At 28.6% G+C, this 26,826-nt stretch overlaps 1 protein-coding gene across 2 annotated transcripts in view; it reads left to right on the top strand.

Annotated features, from left to right (window-relative positions):
- sli (slit guidance ligand) overlaps positions 1-26,826 on the top strand; it is a 725,932-nt gene that overhangs the window by 596,164 nt on the left and 102,942 nt on the right. For both annotated transcript variants that reach the window (XM_075365250.1, XM_075365249.1), the window contains exon 10: positions 22,680-22,751. In XM_075365250.1, the coding sequence (XP_075221365.1) occupies positions 22,680-22,751 (72 nt within the window). The remainder of the gene's footprint in view (positions 1-22,679; positions 22,752-26,826) is intronic.

Here is a 26,826-nt window from a genome sequence, read left to right as displayed (position 1 = left end):
TTCAATTCTACAAATGTAAATGACCAAATGTTAAATTCATTTCAGTGATTACACAAAAAGGTATTTAGTAAAAAGTAACAAAACTAGACTTTTTGTAATGACCTTAAGGGTTTTAAAAAAGGGTTACTATTCATCCCACTATCTTTCTGACATAACAGTATATAAGCTATTATAAATAGTTTAGCAATAATAGTTTATAACTGCTATATAATTTATAGCAGTTGCTTTTATATGGATTTGAATACTAGACTGTGAATACCGGTGTTCTTTGGTAGTTGGGTTTCAATTAACCACATCTCAGGAGTGGTCGACCTCAATTTCTTCCCGGTACATTTACACTTACATTTGCAGCTGCAGACCTGGCAAGACGGCAGCAGTAATTACATTTGCCTATACACACACAACCAGATCTGTAAACTAGCTGAAAAAAACTGGTTGAAATATACATATATAAACTATTTTTTCCTGAAAAATAGAAATATTGTTTGGCGATTTTTCTACTTACAATTGAAGAACCCATTTCTTATTTTCGAAGAGCCTTTCCCAAAATTATGAGTTATAAATTTACTTCTTATTAAAAGAAGTATTTTGTACAGCTTATATGTTAATCGTAGTAGAAATAACATAAACTAGAATGTACCATAATGTAAATGATTACGTTACAATGATTGTGATGACACAAATTATTAATACACATAAATAATAGCGAAATTACAGCCGCAAAATCCTCTTTTCAGTTAACCAATTTACAACATTAGCGTGTACCCTATCTGATGATTTGGAGCTTAATAACTGACTATATAATAGTACTATAAGAATTTTAATTCTGATTTACTGTTGCCATTTTTTTTTAACCGACTTCAAAAAAGGAGGTTACGTATCGACCCGTATTTATATATATTTTTTTTTTTTATGTTTGTTTGCTCATAACTTTTTTCCTATAACTCTGATTGAAATAAATCCTTGAAGGACGCAACTGCTTTTCATGGCGGTACTTTGATGTTGAAAAAATGTTTTTGATAAAAAAGATCGGTCTGAAATTGACAAAAAAGATTTTCGTCATCTGCTGGATAGTTAGGGACCGTGAGAATCCTGATGTTCTATATGTGTGCGTCACGTCAGATGATGTTATATGGTCTTCTGTAGAGCAGGTAATATGAATTTCTGCACAAGATATGTAGCACCGTTAATAAAATCATCAAAAAGCGATATATCATCTTACACCTTTCAAACCCAATGTAAATATACATTATATATAATATACAATATCGGTAGAGACACGGGAATCTTATAATTCTATATATGTGCAACACATTACATGGTCTTGATGTCGATTCCCTTTTTTTTTTAATAATTATTTATATTCAATTTATAAAAAAATATGCTAATTCAAAATAATCCCTATTAGTATTTTGAAGTAAACGTTGTTTTAAAATAACTTGTTGCGTAGAGAAAAGATAATGTAACACCACATTATAACTTGAGTTACGTTATGAGCCACTGTTTAGGCAATTTGAGGATTCATTTTTCTTGCATGGGTTAATGATATACATTGCCACTCCGATGTGAATTATTTTATTATTACTCCTCAAAGTTTAGAAAGCCCAGTGACGTGAATAGGATTGGATTACTGGACCGGCGACTACCTACGACGTTCTGTCACAGTGCTGTAATGTTTCCCTCCATACGACGTCCTACCATGGCAATATACTATTCCCTCCACTACACACTAACAGTTCCAGCTCTACATCAGATACTCCTGGTAGAACCATTACGCATCTATGTGTTTACTCTTTCTAAGCACATTGACGAGCAACACAAGTATTAATTCATTCACACGTAATGATTTTCGAAACTATTCATATTTTCTTGTTCAGCTTAGCGAAAAATTAATTTAATAAAGATTAAAAAACAATAAAATTTAGCCTGCTGTTTTAGTAAGTAACAGGCTAAATATCGTATTAACTAACTCAAAGAAACATATTAAAAAAATAATAATAAATAAATAAATAATACATATTGTAACAAGACCGTTATAGCGCACCTGAGTAAAGGATTCTTGCCAATTAAGAAGAAAGTGGTAGAAAATATATTTAATGGGAGGAATTCAGGGAGGTGACTAAAAGGAACCCTCTCAGTAAACGTAACAGGTTCATTTAATAATGGTTCTTTGTAATACTGCCTACTGACACATTAAACACATGTTCCGTGAGATGAGTTACCGGACCAAGGTTTGGAATTTCATGAAAAAATGAGAGAGCGGTTGATTATTCTCACGCTTCGAGTTGGACCCGGTCCGGCAGGTAAAGAAGATTGGAGTATAAACACTCCGGGAAAGACCAGTTAAAAGTAAGTTCCGCGAGATGAAGTCTGCGCTGTGAGTTCTGCGAATCAGTCCGCGAGACGTCAGTCAGCGAGAGTATTCTGCGAGGAGGTCAGTGAAGGAGCGAATTTCAGTGAACGATCGAGTGCAGGTTCGATGCAACTAAGGTGACGCCACGAGTAACTCCAAACACGAAACAAGAAGTGAATCAGTGAGCTACAGTAAGACTATAAGTGGAAGAGATAATGTACTTACTAAATTTCATTCATTAACTGTTAGTGTAGTTTTATTTGTGAACAGCAAAGGTATTTGCAGTTAAAGAACTTTATAGTTGTCTTCTTTATTGTACTATTGTTGTTAATACTAGACTACTGGTTAAAAGTGTTAAGATTAGCGATCATTTTATGTCTTTTTTCAATGGGACTGCATTCTGGTTTTTATGTAATCTCTGTTTATTATTATTATTGATATTTATGATTATTTATTTGTTATTGACATTTAATATTATTATTGTCTACTGTTGCCATTATTGTCATTATTCTAATTATTATTGTAGGATTTTTTTTTATTGTCTGTTATTATAATTTTTTATTTACTATTATTCTGATTATGGTTGTGATTACTATACTTTTTTTATTATGAATTTTATGATTGTCGTACTATTGTTATTACTATTGTCATTTTTATTTTACTGGTTTTACTTATTTTTTAAACCAATAAATTGTAATTATATAAACATTCTCAATTGTCAATCTCTCTATATCCTGATCGTGCCGCGAACACGCGAAAATATATTACTAATATATATAACTATTACAAATAAATGCGCTATCGATTTATGTATCACATTTAAATAGAAGTCGGATAATTATTAAGTTTTCCAGCAGATTTTGTTAGACAATGGTTCGTTTTATCCATGTAGAAAACCAGGATTCTATTACCTTGAACTCAATCTCAAAATAAATTAATACAAAGTTATTCAAAGTTGGTTGAATTCATAAACCGATGTAAACCATGTAATTCCAAATTGGATAATAGGTTAGAAATGCTTTTAGCTTAATTTTCTAAAGTAAAATAGATGAAAACGTATTTCACAGCTTACTTAAAGATATTTTACCCAACTTTAATTTTACCTTCTTCATTTTCAGTATATAAAACAATGATATGGTCATCACGTAGAAGATTTTATTAATTTTAAGATTATTTTTTGTTAATCTTGCGCTAGCCCACACACAGACACACACACACACACACACACAAATAGAGAGAGAGAGAAAGAGAGACTCATAAGAACGTAGTACAGTTATGTGGGCGAGCTAGATGCTATAATAAAAACAATTGTGATACTGCAAGATACCACGTATAAAAAAGTAACACGTGCTGTTACTTTTTCTTTTCTTTTTTTAATAAATAGATATTAAAAAAATATAAATAATTAAAAAATAAATAATTTATTTTATTAGAAAAAAAATTAAATTGTATACGGTTGAAATAAACGAGATCTTTTAATTTACTATAAATAAATAATTATGAAGTACAAAGTTAAATAAATGTTGAATAATTGAAACTGTTTAAATAAGTTGCCTTCAAAGTTTTCATCTGATTTAATTTTTTCGTTGTAATCTAAGTTTATTTTTATGTATTTAAAACAGTAAAGAATAATAGAGTTATAAAAAAATATATTTTTTATGTTTTCAAAAAAAGTTTATTAGTAATATTTAAAAATTCAACGACAGAGTAGTATTGTTTTAGTAAACAAAATTATTTGAATTATATTTTAAATAAATTGGTGGGACAATTTTTTAACTGTTAGTTTATTAAAAATGATAACGTAAGCATAATAAAACACTTTCTTGTAAATCGAAATACTTTGTTGTGTTACAAGAAAATAAATCTGTTGATTGGTATGAAAGAGGTGAATATTGTTTGTTTTACAACCATTCTGTTTGATTTAGAAAATTCTAACTTTTAGGAACATAAGTTTAACTTAATTAATTAATGAAATATTATTTAAACGTATTCTTATAATATAACTAATATTATTAGTAACTGATATTATTGGTTAAATTTAACTAATATTAATTAGTTAAATTCAGTTAAAAATATATTTTTTGGGTCAAGTTTTTTTATTCATAGTCAGTTGGACTGGTTTGATTAAATGAAAAAGTTGTTAGATATTCTTTTTAGCAAAGATTAGAAACTCATAAACGGACTGATCAGTTAACATTTTTAGCTTTCTAAATATCAGTCTTCTACTTCTTCTAAGAGCCTTCTCATTACCAAAGGTTGGCGGTCCACGTAGCCAGCTGTCAAATGAATTTTACATTGAACAGAGCTATGCCGGGTGAACTCGAAGGGATATCCTTCAGGATCTTTAATGAAGTGGTTTCCCAGTGCCATCTTCATCCTAACCTCGTTGACCAGTTTTGGCTCTTCCGCTTCAAGGACAACAGACTGCCTTAACCTCTACCCGCTCATTCACACTCAAAGAGGCTGTTGGCACATGTTGAAGGGGGATCCTTCTTATTCCAAAAGATACTCGGTCCCTTAATTCGTTTGTCTCCTGCATGTAACAGTATGTTATAAACAGCCGTTGCCCCTTCTCTGCCACCGGAAGGTGAATTTTTAAAATATGACCCAAGAAGCTTTGAGTTAAGCTTAGTTTAGTTAAGCTTAAAATTTTATAAGTCGCTTTAAAATAAAACAGTACGATTTAATTTTGTTACAAACGAAATTAATTTGATTATTCAAGGAGAATTTCTCATCTAATAAAACATTCAAAAATTTCATTTTGTGGAACAATAATATTATGGTTATCATTAATGGAAATTCTGTCCAAGCAACCAGCATTATTAATAATAAAGTCTAACAAACAATATTAATAATAATAATAATAATATTATATTAATTATAATAATAATAATACAGAGTGATTTTTTAGTCCTGTTACCCAATTTTAAATGTAATTTAAGAAAGAGAAATTTAGGTGGAATAAAAAAATGTATTTGTTACAAAAGAGATTTAATAAAAAGCTATTACTTACATAATTGTTAAAGAATATGCTGAAAATGGCCACCCCTTGCGGTTATACACGTACAGACTCTTTTCAACATATTAGCAGAAACCTTTTTAAGAGTTGCATTGGAAATATTCGTGATTAAGTCTATAATATTGACTTTAAGTTCATCAATAGTGTGAGGATTGTTTTTGAAGGCCTCGGACCTAATATAGCCCCAGAAAAAGTAGTCAGGAGATGAGATCTGGGGACCTTGAAGGCCATAAGCCCTTGCTTATTATTCGATCATCAAAGAACTCTTGCAGAAAATCCATGATTTCTCGAGACGTGTTGTATGTAGCGCTGTCTTGCTGAAACCAGCAATACCGTCCTTGAGGTTCCAAGAGGGATACAAATTGGCGCACAATATTCCTGTATACTTCACCATTTACTGTCTGTTCGAAGAATATGGGTCCGACTATATGATGATGAGATATCGCACACCACACACCAATTTTTTCAGGATGCAAAGATTTGTCTTGTAAAGCGTTAGAATTTTCAACCGCCCAAATTCGACAGTTTTGACTGTTCACATAACCATCGAGATGGATTCAAGCTTCATAACTAAAGAACACTGTGTTTAAAAATTCGATTCCGTTATCGTTTATGAGAGACCTAAACCAACGGCAATATTGCAATCGCTTGTTTAAATCTGGAGGCTGAACCTGTAGGACTAATTGTACGCGACACGGATACAATTTCAATTTTTTAGCAGCTTCCTGAACACTCGAATATGACAAACCAACTTGCGTGGAAAGTTTTCGTAAACTTTTCCGCGGAAAATTGAGCAATCTTCTTTTCACATTCTCTAAAACGTCATCTGTCAAGCGAGTTGGTCGACCACTACGTTTTCTGTCACAACCACTACCTGTCTCTCGAAATCGGTTTGATAGCCTAGAAATTGACATTTTTTCTGGCGGAGGAACACCAACAAATTTAATTTGAAATGATTTTTTTACATTCGCGTACGATTTACATTCGCGTACAGAAACGGCACAAAGGTTTACACAGCTCAAGGAGAATCAACTCGCACTGCCGTAGCTATACCGGTTGAGTAGCGCTACCAACTTCATGTCACAAAACAAAATTTCCCTTTTTAGAAAAACAATTACAGACATTAACAATTGGGTAACAGGACTAAAAAATCACTCTGTATTAACAAACAAAATTAATAATAAAGTCTACCTGAAAAGCACAGTACGACGTTTTTATCAATATTTAAAGTCAGATTTTTATAAATTCATCCAGTGAATAATTTTTGAAACTGCTAACGTGGAATTTTCAAATCCTTTTAAATAATCTTCTTCTTAGACATAGATACAATTGTGTCATCTTTGAAGAGAATTAAAATGAATGGTTCAAGATTTTGAAACGGATTGTTAATAAACAATAAGAAAAAGTATAGATAAAAATTATAATTTTTATTCAGATTCAAACATCCGAATTATAGATCAATAATTGTTAATGTACTTACCTATTAATTAGAGCACTCGGTTAGTTTACCAATTTATACTCATGTAAGTTACTCTGTTGAACGTACTTTTACGTGTTCTTAATCTCTCATTGTTACATAGTTTCCTTACGAAATAATATTTTTCATTACATAATTACGGTTGTAAATTTTACTTATAATTATAGTTAACAAGTTTAGTTATTTTATTTTATACTCGGTTAGGCTGTTTGATAATACATTATTCATATTTTATTATTATATCATTTAATATAATATTCACAATTAGTAATGTGAATTAAAATGAATTAGTAAAAAAACAACCCCTCTTAAACATAATAACAGTCATTCATTTCTCTTATTGATCACGTTTATAATAAATGACCATATTAGATTATTTCTTATGAAGTAACCCGACTTCTTAATAAAATGAATGAATGAATGGATTGGGAGTTCGTGAGCTTTTGAAATAACAACCAATCATAATCAATTAAGGTAATAGGAAAGAATGGTAAGAAAAAAAGAAACATTTAACTAAGTAGTAGTTGTGTAATATGTATATATCTATATCGGTGTAAATTAGCAGTCGGTAGTAAACATAATGTTAAAAGTAATGGGTTTTTTTTTTATTTTTACAAACCTTTGATACTTGTTAATAGTTTTCTCTAATCAAATCAACTTTTTATTATACACACATTATTTTTATTATAGCTTTTATTCAACTTCAATTTTTTTTTTCTTAAAGAAACAAAAAATATATATAATTTGATTTACTGGGATTCATTTTTCTAATCTTTTTTTTTATAATCATTTTTATGGTAGTATCGTTTTATTTATTCTCCCTACAGAAGAAACGTTCAATAACTTTGATTAGTATCTTTTAAAACATTTTTCATGTTATTGATTGAAACACTCATTTTGTTAATGTAGCTAAATTTAAGAGATTTATATGATTTCTTAATACATAGTAATGTTTTTATATAATAAAATTAACTTCAAAAAATTACATCATAACAAATAAAAGTAAAACAATGGTTAGCAAATCGTTGTAGTTATTTCTATCTTGGTATCAACTTCAAAAAGTTGGTATGAAGAAGTAAAATCTATTTTTTTATTTTTTGGAAATCGGTTTTGTTTTTGACAAAAAAATTGCATTCAAAAGTTTAGCTTTTTGACATATAGATATGTCTAAAAAAAGGAAAGTTTTTGTATGAATAAAAAATTGTTTATAATGAAAGAAAATAAAACTGATAGACTTGTGTTTTTATAATAAAAATAAAAATGCGTGAGGAGAAAGTTATAAATAAATTACTATCAAGTCATTTGTTAAATTTTTCTAGAATGTAGGAATATACATTATTTTGTAATTTAATAATTAAACTTCAGTTAATCTAAGATATCCTATTATTTTTCTTGAAATTTTCAGTTTTATACTACATACTGTATATCATTAGGTAGCAACGATCAATTACTAAGCAATTAAGATCAAAAAAAGGAAAATTTATTTAAATCACTTCATTTATTTGGATTTTTAGTTTACTTTTTTTTGTTTTAGAAAATAATCCCGATTAACTGTGAAATAGTCACTATAGAATTATTAGAAAAACGTCCTCTACGCAATAAAATAAAAACGAATAATATCGATTCATAAAATCATAATTATATATCCTAATTAATAGAAATAAAAATTTTTTTTTGTTTTTTCTAATTTTTTTCCGTTTGTTCTAATTTTGTTCCGTTATTTGTATATCGGTAACGTGACACTATAACTCAGTCCTCAAACTGGTGTAAAAATAATACTAATAAAGAAAAGAAACCTTGAGCTACTCGGGTTAAATGAAGATTAAATTGCTTTTCTGAGGCCTTCTTCATTAAGCCATATCGACCACCGAGCTACTTTTGTACATAGTGCGGCAAGCTTACCGAAAATAGGATATATTTAGTTATACAAGTGGTGCCTCATTCTGTTCACAGGGATTGGCTACTTAATGAACTTTATTAATCTCTGATAAAAACTTTTGTTTCTCATTGAAACTTGTTTCTTGTACCTTGTTTCTAATAGTTTAAAATTACAAATTAAAAAATACTGAATGAAGTAAATATCTCCGGACCGTCGCAGCGAAGCGGTAGCGTCTCGCCCTTTCATTCGAAATTCCTAAGTTCGGATCTCGGTCAGGCAAGGCGTGTTTCAGGAACGTCTGAAACACGCCTGAAATGTGTGTTCAAATATGAAAATAAAAAAAATGTTCATTTCATATTTCCATAACACAAGCTTCGAACATAAGTGACTATTATTTTTGTTAATCATAAATTCTACTCTACTAAACGGCATTTGTATGTGTGTCTGTGTGTGTGTGCGTTCCCCTTAGCTTAGCATCGGAATAAATGATCACTAGCGGAAAATCCCTATTTGTTAGTACATGTCTTGCGATGGTCAGGTGTATACTTAATATATTATATATCGATATACCGTATTTATGCGAAATATATCGAAGTTTTGAGAAAATTCAGTTCTTTTTAACAGGATCCGAATTTTCGGACGAAAATCTTAAATATCACGAAAACGGTCGGTTCTAGCGTTCTGAAAAATTTGTTCGAATATATATATTCGAACATACATATATATATGATGCTTGTTTTATTACTTTTACTAAGAATAATCTGCCTAATCATCAATTAATATCGAAATCCATTCATTTTATTGTGATAGAACTTTTATGTAAGAGTCAGAACTGTGAACCAATAAGTAAGGATAAATCCACTAATTTAATAAGGAGTGACGGCTTTCCGAATGCAAATGGTAGCGCCTCCGCCTTTCATCCTGAGGTCCCGGGTTCGATCCCGGTCAGGCATGGCATTTTCACATGCTACAAAATTCCATTTCATCTCATTCTCTGATGTAATACCTAACGATGGTCTTCGAGGCTAGAAAAAAAACCGTATCTGTAATTTAATAAGGAGTAACGATCAAGCAAAATCGGTTGACAATAAAAATAAATTTATGTATTTGTTTGTTAACGTGAGGACTATTTTATCACTTCCATTGATAAAAACGGTTTTTATTTTTCGTTATTTAAACTTATTTTGTAATTCAGAATTATTATTCTAGGTGGTGGTTTCCAAATATATTAACCATTTTTCAGTTTAAAATCGGATGAGTTAAAATAATTTTTGGTAAAAATAGTTTTTATTTTTCATTGAAAATGAAAATTTTAAACTAATAACCATTACAATCGTCTATTAAAACTGCTGTATTTCGTTTTATTAAAAATCAAAATAAGGAATAAGCTGTGATAGAATTACAAAATGGAAGATTAATAAATTCAATTGAGGTTTTAGCAAAAAATTAAGACTGCCGAGACAGAGACATTGTCCGTATCTCGCAAAAAACGTTCTTTATTCCTTATCTGATATACTTCCTTCAAAAACTGAAATAAAATTTTCAAATTATTTATTAAGTGATTACCACTATAAGCTAAAATTTGAGCAATATTTTTAATCTACAATTACTTTACTGATGCGGGCTCTGTTGATGTGAACCACTTGAAATTTATTCGTTTATCTTACTCTTCAGTATTTTAATTTTTTTTTCTTGATTGAATTATTTAGTAGAAATAATTTTTATTTGAATGTTTACTGTAGAATTTAGCTAATAACCTAACATACGTAATTTTGTAATTTACAATCTTACATAACTCAATTTTTGTTTACTTAGCAAAGTAATTTCCTATGTTCTTATAAATATATATGTATGTAAAATCAAATGGTTTCAATATGAATGGAAATAATTAATAAAAAATTACTTTTTTGTTGTTAAATAATGCATTATGTATATCATCTCTGTACGTCTGAGTTAATATCTTGAGTATTACTAATTGAATAATTCAGAAGTAATAAGAAGGATAATAAGCTGTAATACACAATTATTACAATATACTATACTAGGACAATAATAAGAAGTAATAACAATAAGCTGTGTAATTATAAACGATATAATTACATCTTACAGGATATGTTAAGACAAAGGATCTGATTACATATGTTCAGGATAATCTAAGCAACTACTGAAAAATTGTTTTTCCCTTCTTACAAAACTTTGCTATTTTCCAAATTACATGAGCATTTCATATTTCAATTACATTGATTATTTCATACTCAACATTCAAATTTTTTATTAATTTATCTTGAATATTTATAAATATATAACTTAAATTTATTTATATTAAATAAATAACCTGCTTACAGTAGTTAAATTTTTAAAATACTTGTTATAAATAAATTGTATTTTTATATATCAACACAATTACATTAACACTAACAAATAATAATAACGGAAATAAGTATGTTAAAGTTGAATATAAGTTATAGAAAATTCAATAAAATTTTTAAATCTGGATTAAAAAACGACTTACGTAACTAATAACAAAATAATAAACCACACAAATAATAAAGATTCTTCAAAAAAAAATAAAAAAACAATAATAAATTTAATCTAGACAAACAAGGTGTTTACAGTTGGGATGTACAAGCTGCGATTTGAAATACGTCGGTATGACTAATCGATCCTTCTCAATCAGAATTAAAGAACACATAAATATACAAACAAAGGATACATAGAAAAATCTAACTTTGCTAAACACATCCTGGATCTACATCATAATTACGACTTTAACAATTTTATTAATAACCTTTGATTACTCCAATAACATATATAAAACAAATATTTTAGAAAAAATTCACATATACTTAAATAACAACCAACTGATAAACGAGCAAACCATGTTTGAAAATGATATTTTATTCAGGCAAGTTTTAAACGATAATTATTAATTCTTATGTTGGCCAAACTGATTTCCTCATTATAAACATATTAATTATGTCTACAACACTGACAAGATGCATTACGTATGACTTGATTTTAATAATTGACGATTAATTATATTAAAAATTTTTTTTTTATTTATCTAACTTAATTTATATGTGAAGTATTATTATTATTATTATTATACGTATAATTAGTTACGATACGTCCCTGAAGATGGAAATAATTTCCCGAAAGCGCTAGGATGTAAATCTATACAAATATTTGTTGGTAAGCGGATTTATAATTTATATTTATATAACCTATATACCAACGGACTATGTTAAATAAAATCACAATCACATTCCATGTGACATTTTTAATATTATTTTTTGTTTTTATAAAAATTGTGACGTAATTCATGTTAACTTAAAATTAAACTAAAAAATCCGCTTCAGATGATTTAAAAACAAATGTATGTATCCAGGTAATGTAGTTTACCGTTTGATAACGTTTTATATAATAATTAACACTAAAAATAAAATTATCAAAATAAAAGAAAGTATTGTAGAAAAAGTTTGTTTGATTGTATTTTCCTCGAGTAAAAACCTTCCACTTCTTATTTATTACACATAGTAACACTCTTATATTAATATAACAATAAAATATAACAATATTTTCTGTAGTAAATTAAGCATATAAGTTTTTTTTTCTTAGCTCAAGAAATACATTAAATTTATTTCATCTCCAGCTTAGTAAACAGATTTATTTATTTTTTCTAAGCAGGTGGGCTTCTTGTTTGTCGTTTCTTTCTTTTTAGACATCATGATTTAGTTCAATACAGCCACACTTTATTGCTAGTGGTTGTATTAATAGACATCAGTACTGCCTGTATGTCTGTGGGCTGAAATCAATTAAACCTAGAAGCCGCGACCGTAATACTTCCTTGCTATCATAACAGCACTGCCCGTTCCTTCATTCATATGTAGTCCTCTCTCTATTGTAGATTATTTATAAGGACTAAGGACTTTAAAATTATTTAATCAGTAGATCAATAAATTTACTTTTTATGATACGATTAATTAATGCATAGAGAAATTCCAATTTATTATTAATTCTAAGAATTCCATTTTCAATTTACATTTCTCACTTCATTTAACGTGTTTATTTCCTCTTGTAGTATCTTCGTGGGTAGATTCTTTCACATCGACCATTTCTTTTCCTAATCCTTGATCAATTTACTGCATTTTTAATTTTGTGGGTGGTGGGTGTAAATCAGACTCGAGTATGTCCATACAAAGAAAGAGACCTGTACAATCAGTCTGGTATTATCTGGTGAGAGGATACCTTTGAACTATCCAGAAACTTCGTTTCCATTCCCCTTAAGCTTTAGTCAGATAAAGGTGTAGTCAGATTAACTAAACCTGAATCTTTGTATGTAACTAATAGGGACTACCTGTAGAACTATCCTGGAAGTTCGTTTTCTTCCGTTGATTTCATAAGCCTCATCATATTTCTCGGATAAACCCAGCCTTTTCAACTTTTTTACAGGAGTCTTCAATCACTTAACTGGTTTGTTGCAGTTCTTCATTCCTTTTTGTTTTCTGCTGATCTTTTAACCTTAACATACTTATTAAATCGTCAGCTATCTATTTTATAAATTTCAGTCTACTTTCGTCTACAGTTTTACACTCTACGCTCCCACCTCAAAGTTTAGTTATGTCAAGGTTTAGTCAACTTAACTAAACCTGGATCTTATTGTATAATCCACCAGTCTGATTCGTTTCTTTGCAAGAATCTACTTCAAATATCTCTCTGCCTTTCTTTTCATCTTAAGATCTTATCATTTTTTAACTTATCAACCCATCTAAATTTTAGCATTCTTCAGTAACATCACATTTCAAAGAACTCTCTTCTTTTCCTTTCTGATTTTTCTATCCTCCATGTTTTTCACCATGAAGTTCTGTGCACAGATATATTTCTTCTTTTTTTTTAATATGTATTAAATAATAGCAGACATCTTTCTATTTATAAAAGTTCCCTTTACTTATTTCTGTATGGTTTTGATCTCTACCTTTCTTCATTCATCATTTGTAATTTTTACTTTCCTATATAATATAATTCTGTTAGTTCTTACATATTTTGTTGTTCCCTTACTTTAATAATTCATTCCTCATTATTTTCATTTTTGTCACATTACATTACTTTTTTATTTTTTGCTGGTAATTATTTTCAGATTGGATTTCTTCTCTTCTGTCGGCCTCCCTGGCGCGTCTCGGTCTTTCATCGGCCCGGGGCGATGTCCCGGGTTCGAATCCCGGTCAGGCATGGCATTTTCACACGCTAAAAAATTGTCATTTCATCTCATCCTCTAAAGCAATACCTTACAGTAGTCCCGATTGCTAAAAAAAAGCTGAATTTTTCTCTTCTAACAATAATTGTCATTCAAACACTTAGTAAACTCATTTTTCGATTTTATCAAAACAACAGTATCGTCCGCAAATTTTACTGCACTATATAAAGTTATTAATTAAAAAATTATCTGATAGATAATTTTTTTATTTTCAAATCTTTTTTTTGATATTTTATTCATTTAACTAGTCGATCAGTACTCTCTTCGCTCATCCGACCGTTTTGCCCCCTCCCCGAATTCCCGACGTGTTCGTTATCCTCATGGTTGTGAAGATATTGAATATTTTACAGATATTCATTAAATAATAAAGAATTAGTAATTTTACTTCGTTTTATTTCTGTTGTCATGAACTAAAACAAATTAAAGATATTTGTTACTTTAACAAATATCTTTAATATCTTAGCCTCCAAAGAGTTAGAGCCTCGATCTATAAGTCCTATAGGACCTTCCCTTGAATAACACAAACTGAAAATTAGAAAACAATCGGTCGGTTAATTCTCGCGTGGTATGAGAAGAAACAAACGGTCAAACTTTTGCATTAATTTATACAAAGATTTTAACAAATGTTAGATCTGTACAAACTAATTCTTCATACAATTAATCGTAAAAGCCTCATTTCAGAAGTTATTATTGTGGTAAAGCAGATTTATTTACGAACAGAAGTCAATTTTATTTATCTACTTCTTTATGTTTTCAGCTAAGAAACAACTCCGATTGGTAACCCAGAGATGGAGATAAAGAAATTACAAATTTTCAAAATTAAATTTTTTTCATTCTTTCTTTAATTACTCAGAATTTCTACCTGAGTATTTTAGGAAGCAGTCCAGTTATTTAATATTTTACCTTAATTATCAAATAAATAAGATTTATAAGGAATGACGTATGATTTATTTTTTCCGTAATTATTGAATTAATAAATAATATTAAATTTAAATTGATCATATTAATTTCTATCTTAGCTATTACGATTTTTAAATTTTCTTAGCATTCAACGTTATCAATTCTTTTTTTCAAAGCTAAAGTGAATTATAAATAAAATTATCGGTTGACTAACGCACAGATTTAAGGTTTCTGTTTTAAGTTTAACACTTGGTAATTTTGGAATCGTTTAATGCATTTAATGATTGTTTGCCAGATCCTTTGAGAATCGAGAAAACTAAACGAAAAATAAAAGCTGAGATTGGAGAGAGCAGGCGTTCAACGTTCTTTAGTATGTTCACAGAACATCTCTACTTAACAAAGTTAAAAGAAAAAAGAATCCTTTCATCAGTTTTACGACTGTCTGGAATTCTCCTGCCCCTACTCTTTTTCTCACTATCATTCTTTCTCCTTCTTTACTTTCCCCTCCTCGATATATGTTTCTTTCTCTATATTTCTTATTCTTTTTTTCTTTTTCAACCGCCTGTTTCGTTAATCATTTTATAGGGTACGTGATAAATGTTTTCTTGCTTGCTATCTGGTAGCTTCCTGGCCAGCTTCTGAAAGAGTCTTATAATTGATGAAACAACTTATTCAGAATTATGACTTGCACTAGAATATGCTTTTAATTTCCAATCTTTTCCTTTATACTCGGATCTTTCTCGTAAGAATGGTCAAAAGGAATAAATTATATCACAAGTGTGAATAATTTATAAATGATTATACAACTTAATCTTTTTAGTAATTTTTTATTAAAAGAAAAAATATATATGTATATATGCATATAAAAATCATTTCTGTTTCCTGTATTTAATTACCTTATTTCCTCTATTTTATTAGTTTTAAAATTAATTTATTATAATCTGTCATAATGTATAATATTTACTTTGAATCAAAGAATAGTTGGAATAGTATCAAAGGGTTAGTATTACTTTAAAATTTCAGTAATAAAATAAATTATTTCCTTATTATAATCCTTTGGTCATATTATAGTTTTATATATGACACATTTGATCTGGACTCGTTTTTTTTTAATAAATAGTAGGTGTTATATCCTTCTTTTAAATAAGTCGAAAAATAATTAATATAAATCGTCTACCTAAACGATCATAAATAATCCCGATTAAATAAAAAAGACCAGAAGAAACAAACCCACGAATTATAAAAGAAACAGAACCAAGTAATGCCAAACCTGTTATAGTAAATAAACCACAAATAACCAAACTTATATTGCAATATGGTTTTCTAACTAGAAAGTTGAATTTGATAAGTTTGGATTTTTTTAACTGAAATAAATTCAATAAAAAAAGGATCTGAGGTTTTATCAAACTGTTTCCAACAAAGAAACGATGTTTTACAAAATCTAAAGATTTTTTTAATTTAGCTTGTATTTTTTTTTCTATTAAAGCTTTTAAAATATTTCGCTGAAGAAGTCAGAACGAGTTTTTCAATGTATAAAAATTGTAACGAAAATTAAAAATATTAATTTATCTATGTTATTATATTTATGGATGTATAATTTTTGCTAAAAAAGAGGAAAGTATTAAATAACTTTTCCGACTATGCCGGTCAAAAAGTAGTTTTTGTAAAATCGAAAAAAATGATAAAAAATTGGAAGTAAAATACACTAAAAATTGTTTAAAAAAAAAAATATATATATATATATATATTACAACAAAATGGTAAAAAAAAAAAAAAAATCGTAAAAAATATTTGTTTAAATTTCGGAGTCCAAGGGTTTTTCTTTATTGATTATTATGATACCAAAATAAGATTTAAGCATCAAATTCCAAAATTTCTGATAAAAAAGTTTTTGATTTTAGGCATTTCCTTATTAGTATTGGTAAAATTTATTTATAAAAAAGGGATCCCTTAAAAAAAATTAATTTAGAAGTGAATAATTTAAAAATAATTAAAAAATAGAGTATAACTTTTTTTAAAGTAAAGACAAAATTATAAAATTGATTTATTTTACTCCGGAATATAACAAAGATGTCAATCTTACTTTAATTTTAATAGCCCTTTAAGTTATAAAATATACATTTTTTTAATATTTTTTTAATGATAAAAAATTAAAACAGTTGAACCAAAAGAAAAAAAAACAGCTCGTAGATTTTTTAGTGGTGAGAATTACTTTTAAGAAAACTTTTTCTAGAAATATTAATATATTTTATTTATATTAAGCTTAAAAATTTGCTTAAGTAAAATTTTCTCTTAATTTAACCTCCCCCCTTCAATAAGGCTAAAATAAGAAAAAGAAAATTTCAAAAAATCATTCTCCATTTTAGGTCCGGGATTTATAATACTTTAAAATTGTAATCATTTCTTGATAGTTCTATATATGTAGTATAAACTTTCAAAAGGTTTTTGAAAAATATTTAAACCGAAGGGAAATAACAAAAGAACAAAACATATTTAAGTTTTTTGAGATGGGATTTGATTTTTGAAAAACATTTTTTGAAATTGTTTATATATTAATTGCGGTATAAAATTTGCTTTAATAAAGTGTTCTCTATTGGCTCTGAAGAAAAATCGAATTTGGAGTTTTCGCGTTATCCCCCACCTCCTAAACGAATTTTGTAAAAAAAAAAAATAATCTCATATATAGAAATATTTGAGCTAAATTTGAAGAAAATCGGTTGGGTCAATTCTGAGATATGAGGGCAAAAGAAATGCGACATTTATACGTAATAGGTATAACTTCTCCCTTCACTCTTCAATAAAAATGTACGTATTAATTTAATACATAAATGTAATTTTTTTTGTCTAGATATGCGATTCTCAACTTTTTTTAGCTTTCGACACGGTATTTTTTTTAATATATAATGAATATTTCTCGATCCCCAACTCCAACCCAATGAAACCTAGTTAAAACTATTTAGATGCGGCTGTTTGCTAAACTATACGATGAAATGAGAGGAAAGAAAAACTCTTCTTTTCCATACAAAAGTCAGATACTTATCAAGGGGAAAAGTGTTATAACCTGGTTATTGGAATTGAGAGATGAATTAATATTTTTCCAGGATAAAAAAATGCCATTCTCGATGTTTTTTACAGAATAATGAGTATATTTGCTGTATATATTATATTATATTATATTATATTATATTATATTATACTATATTATATTATATTATTATATTTGCTGTGAGTATATTAGCTGATGTATTTCGCATTTAAACGACTTTAATGTAAATTTACAAGGACGTGATAAAAACAATTTATTAATAATAGACAAAGTTCATGCTTTCATTAAGAAGCTTGAACTGGATTATTCGCCTTCAAAGCAAACTTTTGATATGTTTCTACTCACATAATTTTCAATTAAGAAAAGTTTGGATGAACAAGACTATTATTCTCCACAGTTTCGATAGCGTGAAATGTATTTGCGTGAGCTAAGAATTCAGTTGAGTATTTATTGGAAGATAAATGATTTCTCAAAGAGATGGGTGCTAAATTTATTTAGTGAAAACGTTGATGCAGCTGCTAAGTTACCGGTTGAGATTCACGACCAGCTTATCGAAATGTCTGACGATAAAACGTTACAGCAATTCACATCTGAAGATTTAGATACGATTTGGCTTGCTCGTCAAAGTCACTATGGAAATTTAGTCACAGATGCATTGAAAATATTAATCCCTTTAGCCAGTCTTACCTCTGTGAAAAGTGTTTTTCGTCTGTGGTTGCGCTAAAACTTAAATATAGGAATCGTGCTTTTGCGAGTTTGTAACATAAATTTATGAGTTTGTAACATAAATCTTCGTACTATGAGAAACTTTTAAATGAAAAACAAGCGCAACCATCTCATTAATTTATTTTCTTTATTGTGTCCTTATAAATGTGAGTAAAATATTTATAATAAATGACGTTTTTCTCAGAAAATGATTTCATTATTGTTTACGAGTAAAGTTGTAGGCTAATTTCACGACCTCCTTTCGTATCACTGCGACCCCTACGTTGAGAAACGCTGGTCTAAATCATCTACGTCCCGGGGGGGCCGTCCCTCCGGGGATGTCCCCGTTAGAGGTGAAGCACAAAGGACCGAGTCCCGGTTGCTGGGTGACGGAGGCCGGGAACGGCATAGCCGGGCCTGGCGTTTCCCTCGTCTGGCGACTAGAGGCAAAGGCACCTCCCGGAACCGTGTTCATGCTTAATCGGGGGTCTGGTTCCGGGAGATAGGGGAAAGAAATCATCTACGTCCAACCCAAAAACGTTACCGGGCCAATAAAATACTAAGAATGTGAAGTGAGCCACACGCCGCATAGACCAGAGCTATAAAAGGCCGGCCGCTTGTTATAAGTAAATTGATTAACTTATTTTTAATTCTATTATACAGTTTTCATTGTAATACAGCAATATTCAAAAACTCAAAAGTTTTAATTTTTTAATTTAATATTTTTTTATAATGGTGTTTTTTTTTATCAAATTCCCAAAATCTAACTAAACTTATTTTTTATTTTGTTTCTAACATAATTTTGTTTAGTTTTTATTAAAAATATATGTAATTTTATTACTTCCTTGTACGGCAAAGGAAGAATTGTGATCGCGAAAAATTTCGGTTTTCAGATTTCAACAGAAATATCATTTTGTCCATCTTTGAATCCATTTTGATTAGATTCGGCGTGACGTCAGTACGTACGTACGTTACGTATGTATCTCGCATAACTTAAAAGCGATTAGCCGTAGAATGTTTAAATTTTGGATTTAGGACTTTTGTAACATCTAGTTGTGCACCTCCCTTTTTGATCGCAATCGACTGGACTAAAAGTCCAGTCCTGGACTAAAAAGTCAAAAATCAAAAAAAAATTGGAGTATGGAATTTTTCTTGACTGCAGTAATAAACCCTCATTGAGATATTTTCAACGATATATCATAAGTGGTACTTATTTTCATTGGTTCCAGAGTTATAGCTAAATAAAATTTTAATTAATGAAATATTTCGATCTTACAAGGGAAAGGCACATCAGTTCGAATCAGACTTCATTTTTTTTTTAACTTTTTTTTTTAATTTAAATTTATTAATTACTATTAAGCTCCGATAAAAATAAATCATAAGTTATTAGTGAAATAAAATTTTATGTACTTTTCATTTTAATTCAAAAACTTTTACAGAGGTTATTAATAAATCAATATATTTAAATTTAAGAAAAAATTTTTTAAAAACATATGTATATAAAGTTTGATTTGAACCGACGTGTGCATGGTTACGGACCCGACACGTTCACACTTGCACCACTACTTGAGCGACGTGAAATAAAATTTGTATATTAACTAATATAAAACGCTGATACGAACACCACAAAAAAGTGTGATGCAATGTCGTGTCCACTACATTGTAATTTTGTAACTGTCCACTTTATTAAAGAATTTTTTTTTTGTTTAACCTCCGGGACCACCGTTACGTATTACTTCAGTGGTTGAGGTGGATGACAATGTAGCGTATGAAAATGTTATGTCCGACCGGGATTCGAACCCGGGACCTCCGGAACTTAATTAAAGAATTGAGGGATCGTATGTCACTTTCAAATGAAGTAAGTTTAAATGAAGTGCAGCAAAAATGTGTATATGTAATTTAATGGGCGTACAAGGAAGTTATGTGGTGACCACATCAGATTTTTTTAAATCATTTTATTTTAAAAATAAAAATTTTTACAATGTGATTCCTTAGCGTCATAAATTAAACAACTTAAGATTGTAAGAGCCATCTATGAATGTTGTTCATAATTTAATATAAAAATTAGCCATGAAAGGTATATTACGCTGTTAAGCAGTCATAGCCAATATACATAAATGTTCAGTTACTTGTATGAGATAAATTATAATTTTTGTTAGATTTTTTATTGCATAATAAAAGTATATATGTAAAATTTATAAGGGTCACACAAAAGGAACAACTGGGCCGCGGGTTGGACATAGCTGGTCTATATGAACTAGTTAGAATGTACAGATACGTGAAAAATGGGGTATCCCCCATTTTTGACATGATCACCATATTTTACCTTTTAATATTCGCCGGAATTATTATAATTATTACTATATATTATAATTATTATTATACACCTATTCTAGTTGTATTCGCCGAGAAAGTAAAAATTATAACGAAAATTAAAAATATTAATTTATCCGTTAGTACAGGCAATTTGTCATCAAAATAGGCTGTATTTGAAAATCCTTACCTACCGATTGATCTTTTGTCCATGCGTTAGGGGCGATGAGGGAAGCTTAACTCCAGATTTTTAACATCCCCCTCCCATAGATTTTTGAAAAACTCAAAAAGTTTTTGAAATGCATTTTTCTCTGAATCTATGCATTTTAGAGGAAAGTTTTTCAAACAAAAAAATGTAGAGGACATTCTCCTCTACAATTAATGTCTTTGAAGTTATGCCGTATAATTTGAAATTGAGATACTAGGTGGCGCTGAATTTGTAAAAAACGTGTTTTTTCGATTTTTCGTCTGTATTGCATTTGGAAAAGTTGTTAATCTCAAAAAAACAGACAACTTTTATTTAAACAATTTTCTTGTACGACTTACCGTTTTGGAGCTGTAGCTTGTGAAAGTGTAAAAATGTTGTGAATTGGGCACGTGTTCGAAACCGGTCTACTCGTTTACAACGTTTTTTACAACTTCAGCGCCACCAAGTATTTCAATTTCAAATTATACGGCACAACTTCAAGACATTAATTGTAGAGGAGAATGTCTTCTACATTTTATGTTTGAAAAACTTTTATCTAAAGTGCATAGACTCAGAGAAAAACGCATTTCAAAAACTTTTTGAGTTTTTCAAAAATCTATGGGAGGGAGATGTTAAAAATCTGCAGTTAAGCTTCCCTCATCACCCGTAACATATGGAAAAAAACATCAATTGGTAGGTAAGGATTTTCAAATAAAAATACAAATTGACTGTACTACATGTAATTATATTTATAAATGTGCAATCTTTGCCAAAAAAAAGGTTACTTATTCTTTTAAAAACATAATTCCAACTTCATCAAACCAGACATTCAATTTAATTTTTTAAATCAAAAAACAAAAAATTAGACATTTAATTTTGTTTTTTTCTTTATTATTAATTAAAAAATGACTGCATTATTTTTTACATCATTATGAATCAGAGCTAGACTTTATTCTAATCAATTGATTCTTATACAGTTATAAATAAATTTTGTTTCAATTGATATTTTATAATTAAATGGTTTACCAGTTTCATAAATCCCGTACAGATTTTTTTTTGCGTATTGCTCTTCATCTAACATATCTTCTACCGTATATTCTACATTAGTCTTAGAATTATATTGAGAATCTTTTAACGATTTGTCAGACGGATAAAGAAACTGTTTTTTTTTGTATGTTTACAATAATTATCATTTTTTTGTACTTCAATGATTTCATAAATACTTCGTTACTAAAGCGTAAAGTTCTAGATACAGAAGTTTAGATTTTAAATCTCTGTTGTATAGTTAATTTTTTTGAATTTTGAAATCTTATATTTATACACTTATTATTGTTTTTCTTAAGTATGTAATATTATGAGAGAAAATAATATTAATAATATAGTTTTGTAATGAAAACATACCTTATTACTGTTGTTGTAATACCGTATCATTTGCATTGTATACTTCTATGTAATTTTCCAGTTGGTGTTTTAATAAACTATTATGTATGTGAAGAAAATAAAAATAATTATGTTTTATTATTATTATTTTAATTTTATTTTACAGAGTATTATACGGAAATAAAATAAAAGATCTTCCTGGAGGCGTATTTCATGGCCTGTCTTCATTACAACTCTTGTAAGTATAATAACGTAGAATATATTTAACTAAATTTATTAATTTTAATTTTATTTAGTAATAAATTATTCTTAAAAATTTATGGTACATGTATAATTTTTATTTATTATTACAAATGCAAAGAATAATTTTATATATATATATATTATGTGTGTACATACATTACGAGAAATATATTCTTTTAATTTTCTTTATTAAGTTATAACATCATGATGTAAATTTAAAATATTCATAGGCAGAAAATTTAATTATGCTCTGTGTAATAACTTTTATTTATAATTTAAAACATTTCCACTTCTAATTTAAAATATTAAAGCTAAATTCTTAATAATTTTTTATTACCTTTTTTAATTAAAATAATTCTTTATTTGTTATATCATCTTCTTAAGTATATGACGTTCAATACATTTTGTATTGAACGTAATGTAAGTTTATATATAGTTTAATGTAATGTTTAATGTAATTTTATATATAGATATTTATTTATTTATTTAGGGCAACATAAAATCTTAAATGAAAATAAATAGGCTTATGAGATATCATTTTATAGTGTACTGAAAACATAAATTTTGACTTAAAAACATAAATAAAATGGTTATGCTAACCATAATGGCGGCTATTTAACATTTTTCACTGTTAGTTTCAAAAGCAATCAGCCGTTCACCCTAAGTAGTGGTTTCATCAAAAACACAGACATCTTGAGTTAGAAGCATTTACAAATTTTTCTTTCTTTTTTTTACTGTTCCATTGTTGAACAGTTTAAATTTAATTAAACTGCCGCCATTTTAGTCATGATAATTTATTTCATGTTAGTTTTTTTTTTGTTTAACCTCCGGGATCAACGTTAGGTATTGCTTCAGAAGATGAGATATATGATTTGTAGCGTATGAAAATTACATGCCCGACCGGGAATTGAACCCGGGAACTCCGGATGAAAAGTCGAGACGCTACCACTCGCGCCACGAAGACCGGCATGTTAGTGGTCACCATGTTGCATTCTGAATTTATTTACGTCATTTCTATTTTCAAATGACCTTTTAAATGATTTGCTACAACCCTTCCTTTGTATTTACACTTTTGAGTTATCCTACTTTTGTGTGCTGGTCTCGTGTTCGAAAAATATTTTTTTTCGAAGTATGAATATTTGCTAAATTTAATTTTGTACATTTAACTGCTGAAAATTTATTTAATGACGGCCATATTTTGTTAACACTATAAATAAAGAATGTATCACGAAGTTCTCCCGGGACTTTCATAACCTACTCTACTCGTGAAAGTAATGGAAAAAGTTCATATAAATATATGTCCTAAAATGCTTCGTTTGCGATTTATGGCTAGTAAAAGATTTCGCTCAGATTTCTGCTGAGTGAATGATTTAAATAAGTACCGTTTTCACTCACTTAAATCATTATTTCCTTGAGAAACGGATCGATCGTGAAGACCCACAATCCTGGCCACCAAAATCGCCTGATCTGACACCTTTAAATTTTTGTGTCTGGGGATGGATGAAATAAAAATATATATATATACAAAAAAAAAATTCTCGTGATTAATTAATTTCTCATTATGTATACGGCTGAACAACTTAAAGACAGCCCTGAAGAACTGAAAAGAGCAACAAAAGCAGTACAGAGGTTTGCCAAAAAATGTGTTAAAAATGATAGGCTCATTTTTGAACATTTATTACAAGCTGATACGTACAATGATTTATGGTCTAGTGTTCTGTTTCTAAACAAAATTCCAATTTTTTCTAACTTTTCTTTGTACTTATCTTACATCATTTTGTTCAGAATTAAATCTCCTACAAGTTTATGTGTTTATTACCCGTTTAACAAAGTTACGTCAAACCTAACCAAACAGGGGTTTTTCCCCAATTTATTGGTTTAACAAAATGTGACAATGCATCACAACTTACGGAAACAACAGTAATTCTTCTGTAGAAGGAGTTGCATAATTAGCTTCTAAAAGATCTTATTGAAAAAGAAAATCACGTAATTTTTATTTATTTTTTTTATTTTCCTAATGTGTACGTTGCAATCTGTTCAATTAGTAAACAATAAGCAATCCCTCCCCGACCCAGTGAGATGAGAATGACATGTAAATGAGGTGTAGTCTAATACAGACTCAGGCCGATCATTCCTGAGAGTGGTTAATTAAACCCCAACCACTGAATTACACCGGTGTCCACTGACTAATATTCAAATCCGTATAAAAGTAACTAACTTTTACTAGGATTTGAACTTCAGAACCTTCGACTTCGAAAATATCAAATTCCTTGTACGAAGTAAAGGAAGTACTGTGATCACGAAAAATTTCGGTTTACAGATTTCAACGGAAATATCCATTTCGACCATTCCTGAAACCATTTTGACCAGTTTCGGCGTGACGTACGTATGTACTTATGATATATTAGCCGTAGGATGTTGAAATTTTGGATTTAGGACTGTTGTAACATCTTTTGCACTTTCCTTTTGAATACAATCGACTGAGTCCAAAAAAGCACAAAATCCAAAAACATTTGGATTTTTTACTTTTTCTGATCTTCTGTATTAAGTCCTCTTTGAGAGCTTTTCAACTATATATCATAACCGGTACTTATTTTCATTAGTTCCAGAGTTATAGCCAAATAAAATTTTAATGAACGAAATATTTAGATATTTGGGAAGGCTCCCTTTTTTTAACTTTTTTTTTTAATTTAAATATATTAATTTATTAATAATTATTAACCTCTGATTGTAAAAAAATTACGATAATTCAGTAATACCAATAAAAAAAATATTAATAAATATCAGAAATTATTAATGAAATAAAATTTTACGTACTTTTTATGTTAAAAAAATGTGGATATGTAATTTAATAGGAGCACAAGGATGTTGTCCACCCAGATTTTTAATAATAATTTTATAAAGTCCTTTTGTAAAACCCTTATTTCGAAAAATCCTTCACATTATTAGAATTAATATTATTCACGAGATGACTAATTGAATGTATTTGTTTGCATTAAATTGTATTATGATAGATCGTTAGTAAATGTTAAAAAGAAAAATTCTCCTAAAAATATAACTTCTCTAAAGTTCAATAGACCTGTATACGTATTTAAATTTAATTACTATCTTGGTAGTAATTAATTAATAAATATAAAAACAATTATTTTATACTTAAATTAGTTAACTACTTAATTAGTTAGCTATTTTATGTTTTCTCTAATGAAAATAAAAAAAAATTGGTAAAAACTATACGTAAAATATAAACTAATGTTAAAGTTTTAAGAATCGTGCTAATTTATTGTTTGTTCAAATTAGATAAGTTTTTATTGTGGTGTTGCGTGTTCAAGTACAATAATACTATATATGTATAGTAATTCAGTAAACAGGAACCAAAATTTAACCCGATCAATTTACAACAACTTAATGTTAATTACATCGTTTGGATTTTGAACCCGTCATTTTATATAATCATTATACTGACAAACTAGTTAAAAGAGTAATAAAATTTATTTATTTTTTATTATCTTTTTGATTTCTTTTTTTATTATTATTATATCATGCAATTTAAACGGAATTGTATCCATAAAACTACTGCTAAAATAACATCTCCTAGGTCAAAATTATTAACTGCTGTATTTAATAATACTAGTTCTATGAAGAAAATACATATATAATTTTTTTTTATTGCTTGAATTTAATCTTTATATGTTTTTTATGTCAATGAGAAAAAATATGTATATATACCGGTATGACAAGTTCCTTTAGAATCAAAGAAAATCGTTATATTAAATGATTTTGACCGATTGAAATTTAGATCGAAAAACATTTCTTGATATACATTTAGCACCTTTCCCCATGTTACGGATTTAAAAAATCGCATTTAAATTTTCGCAAATTATTATTTTTTTATTCTGATCACACTGGTTTTCTCATATAATTCTACCCAAATAAAGAGCATTTATGTGTGTATGACTGTGTGTGCGTCCCCCTTAGCTGAGAACATGCTTACATGATCGAACATACTGCCTGTCAAAAAACCATATGATTTTTTCCTTAAATTTTTATAAACAATAAGTAAGAAGCAACAC

This window comes from Lycorma delicatula, chromosome 5 (assembly GCF_047948215.1).
Source record: "Lycorma delicatula isolate Av1 chromosome 5, ASM4794821v1, whole genome shotgun sequence".
In the NCBI taxonomy this organism is placed as follows: domain Eukaryota; kingdom Metazoa; phylum Arthropoda; class Insecta; order Hemiptera; family Fulgoridae; genus Lycorma; species Lycorma delicatula.
The sequence above is the reverse complement of the archived record's forward strand: the minus strand, read 5'-3'. Positions and strand labels throughout refer to the sequence as shown.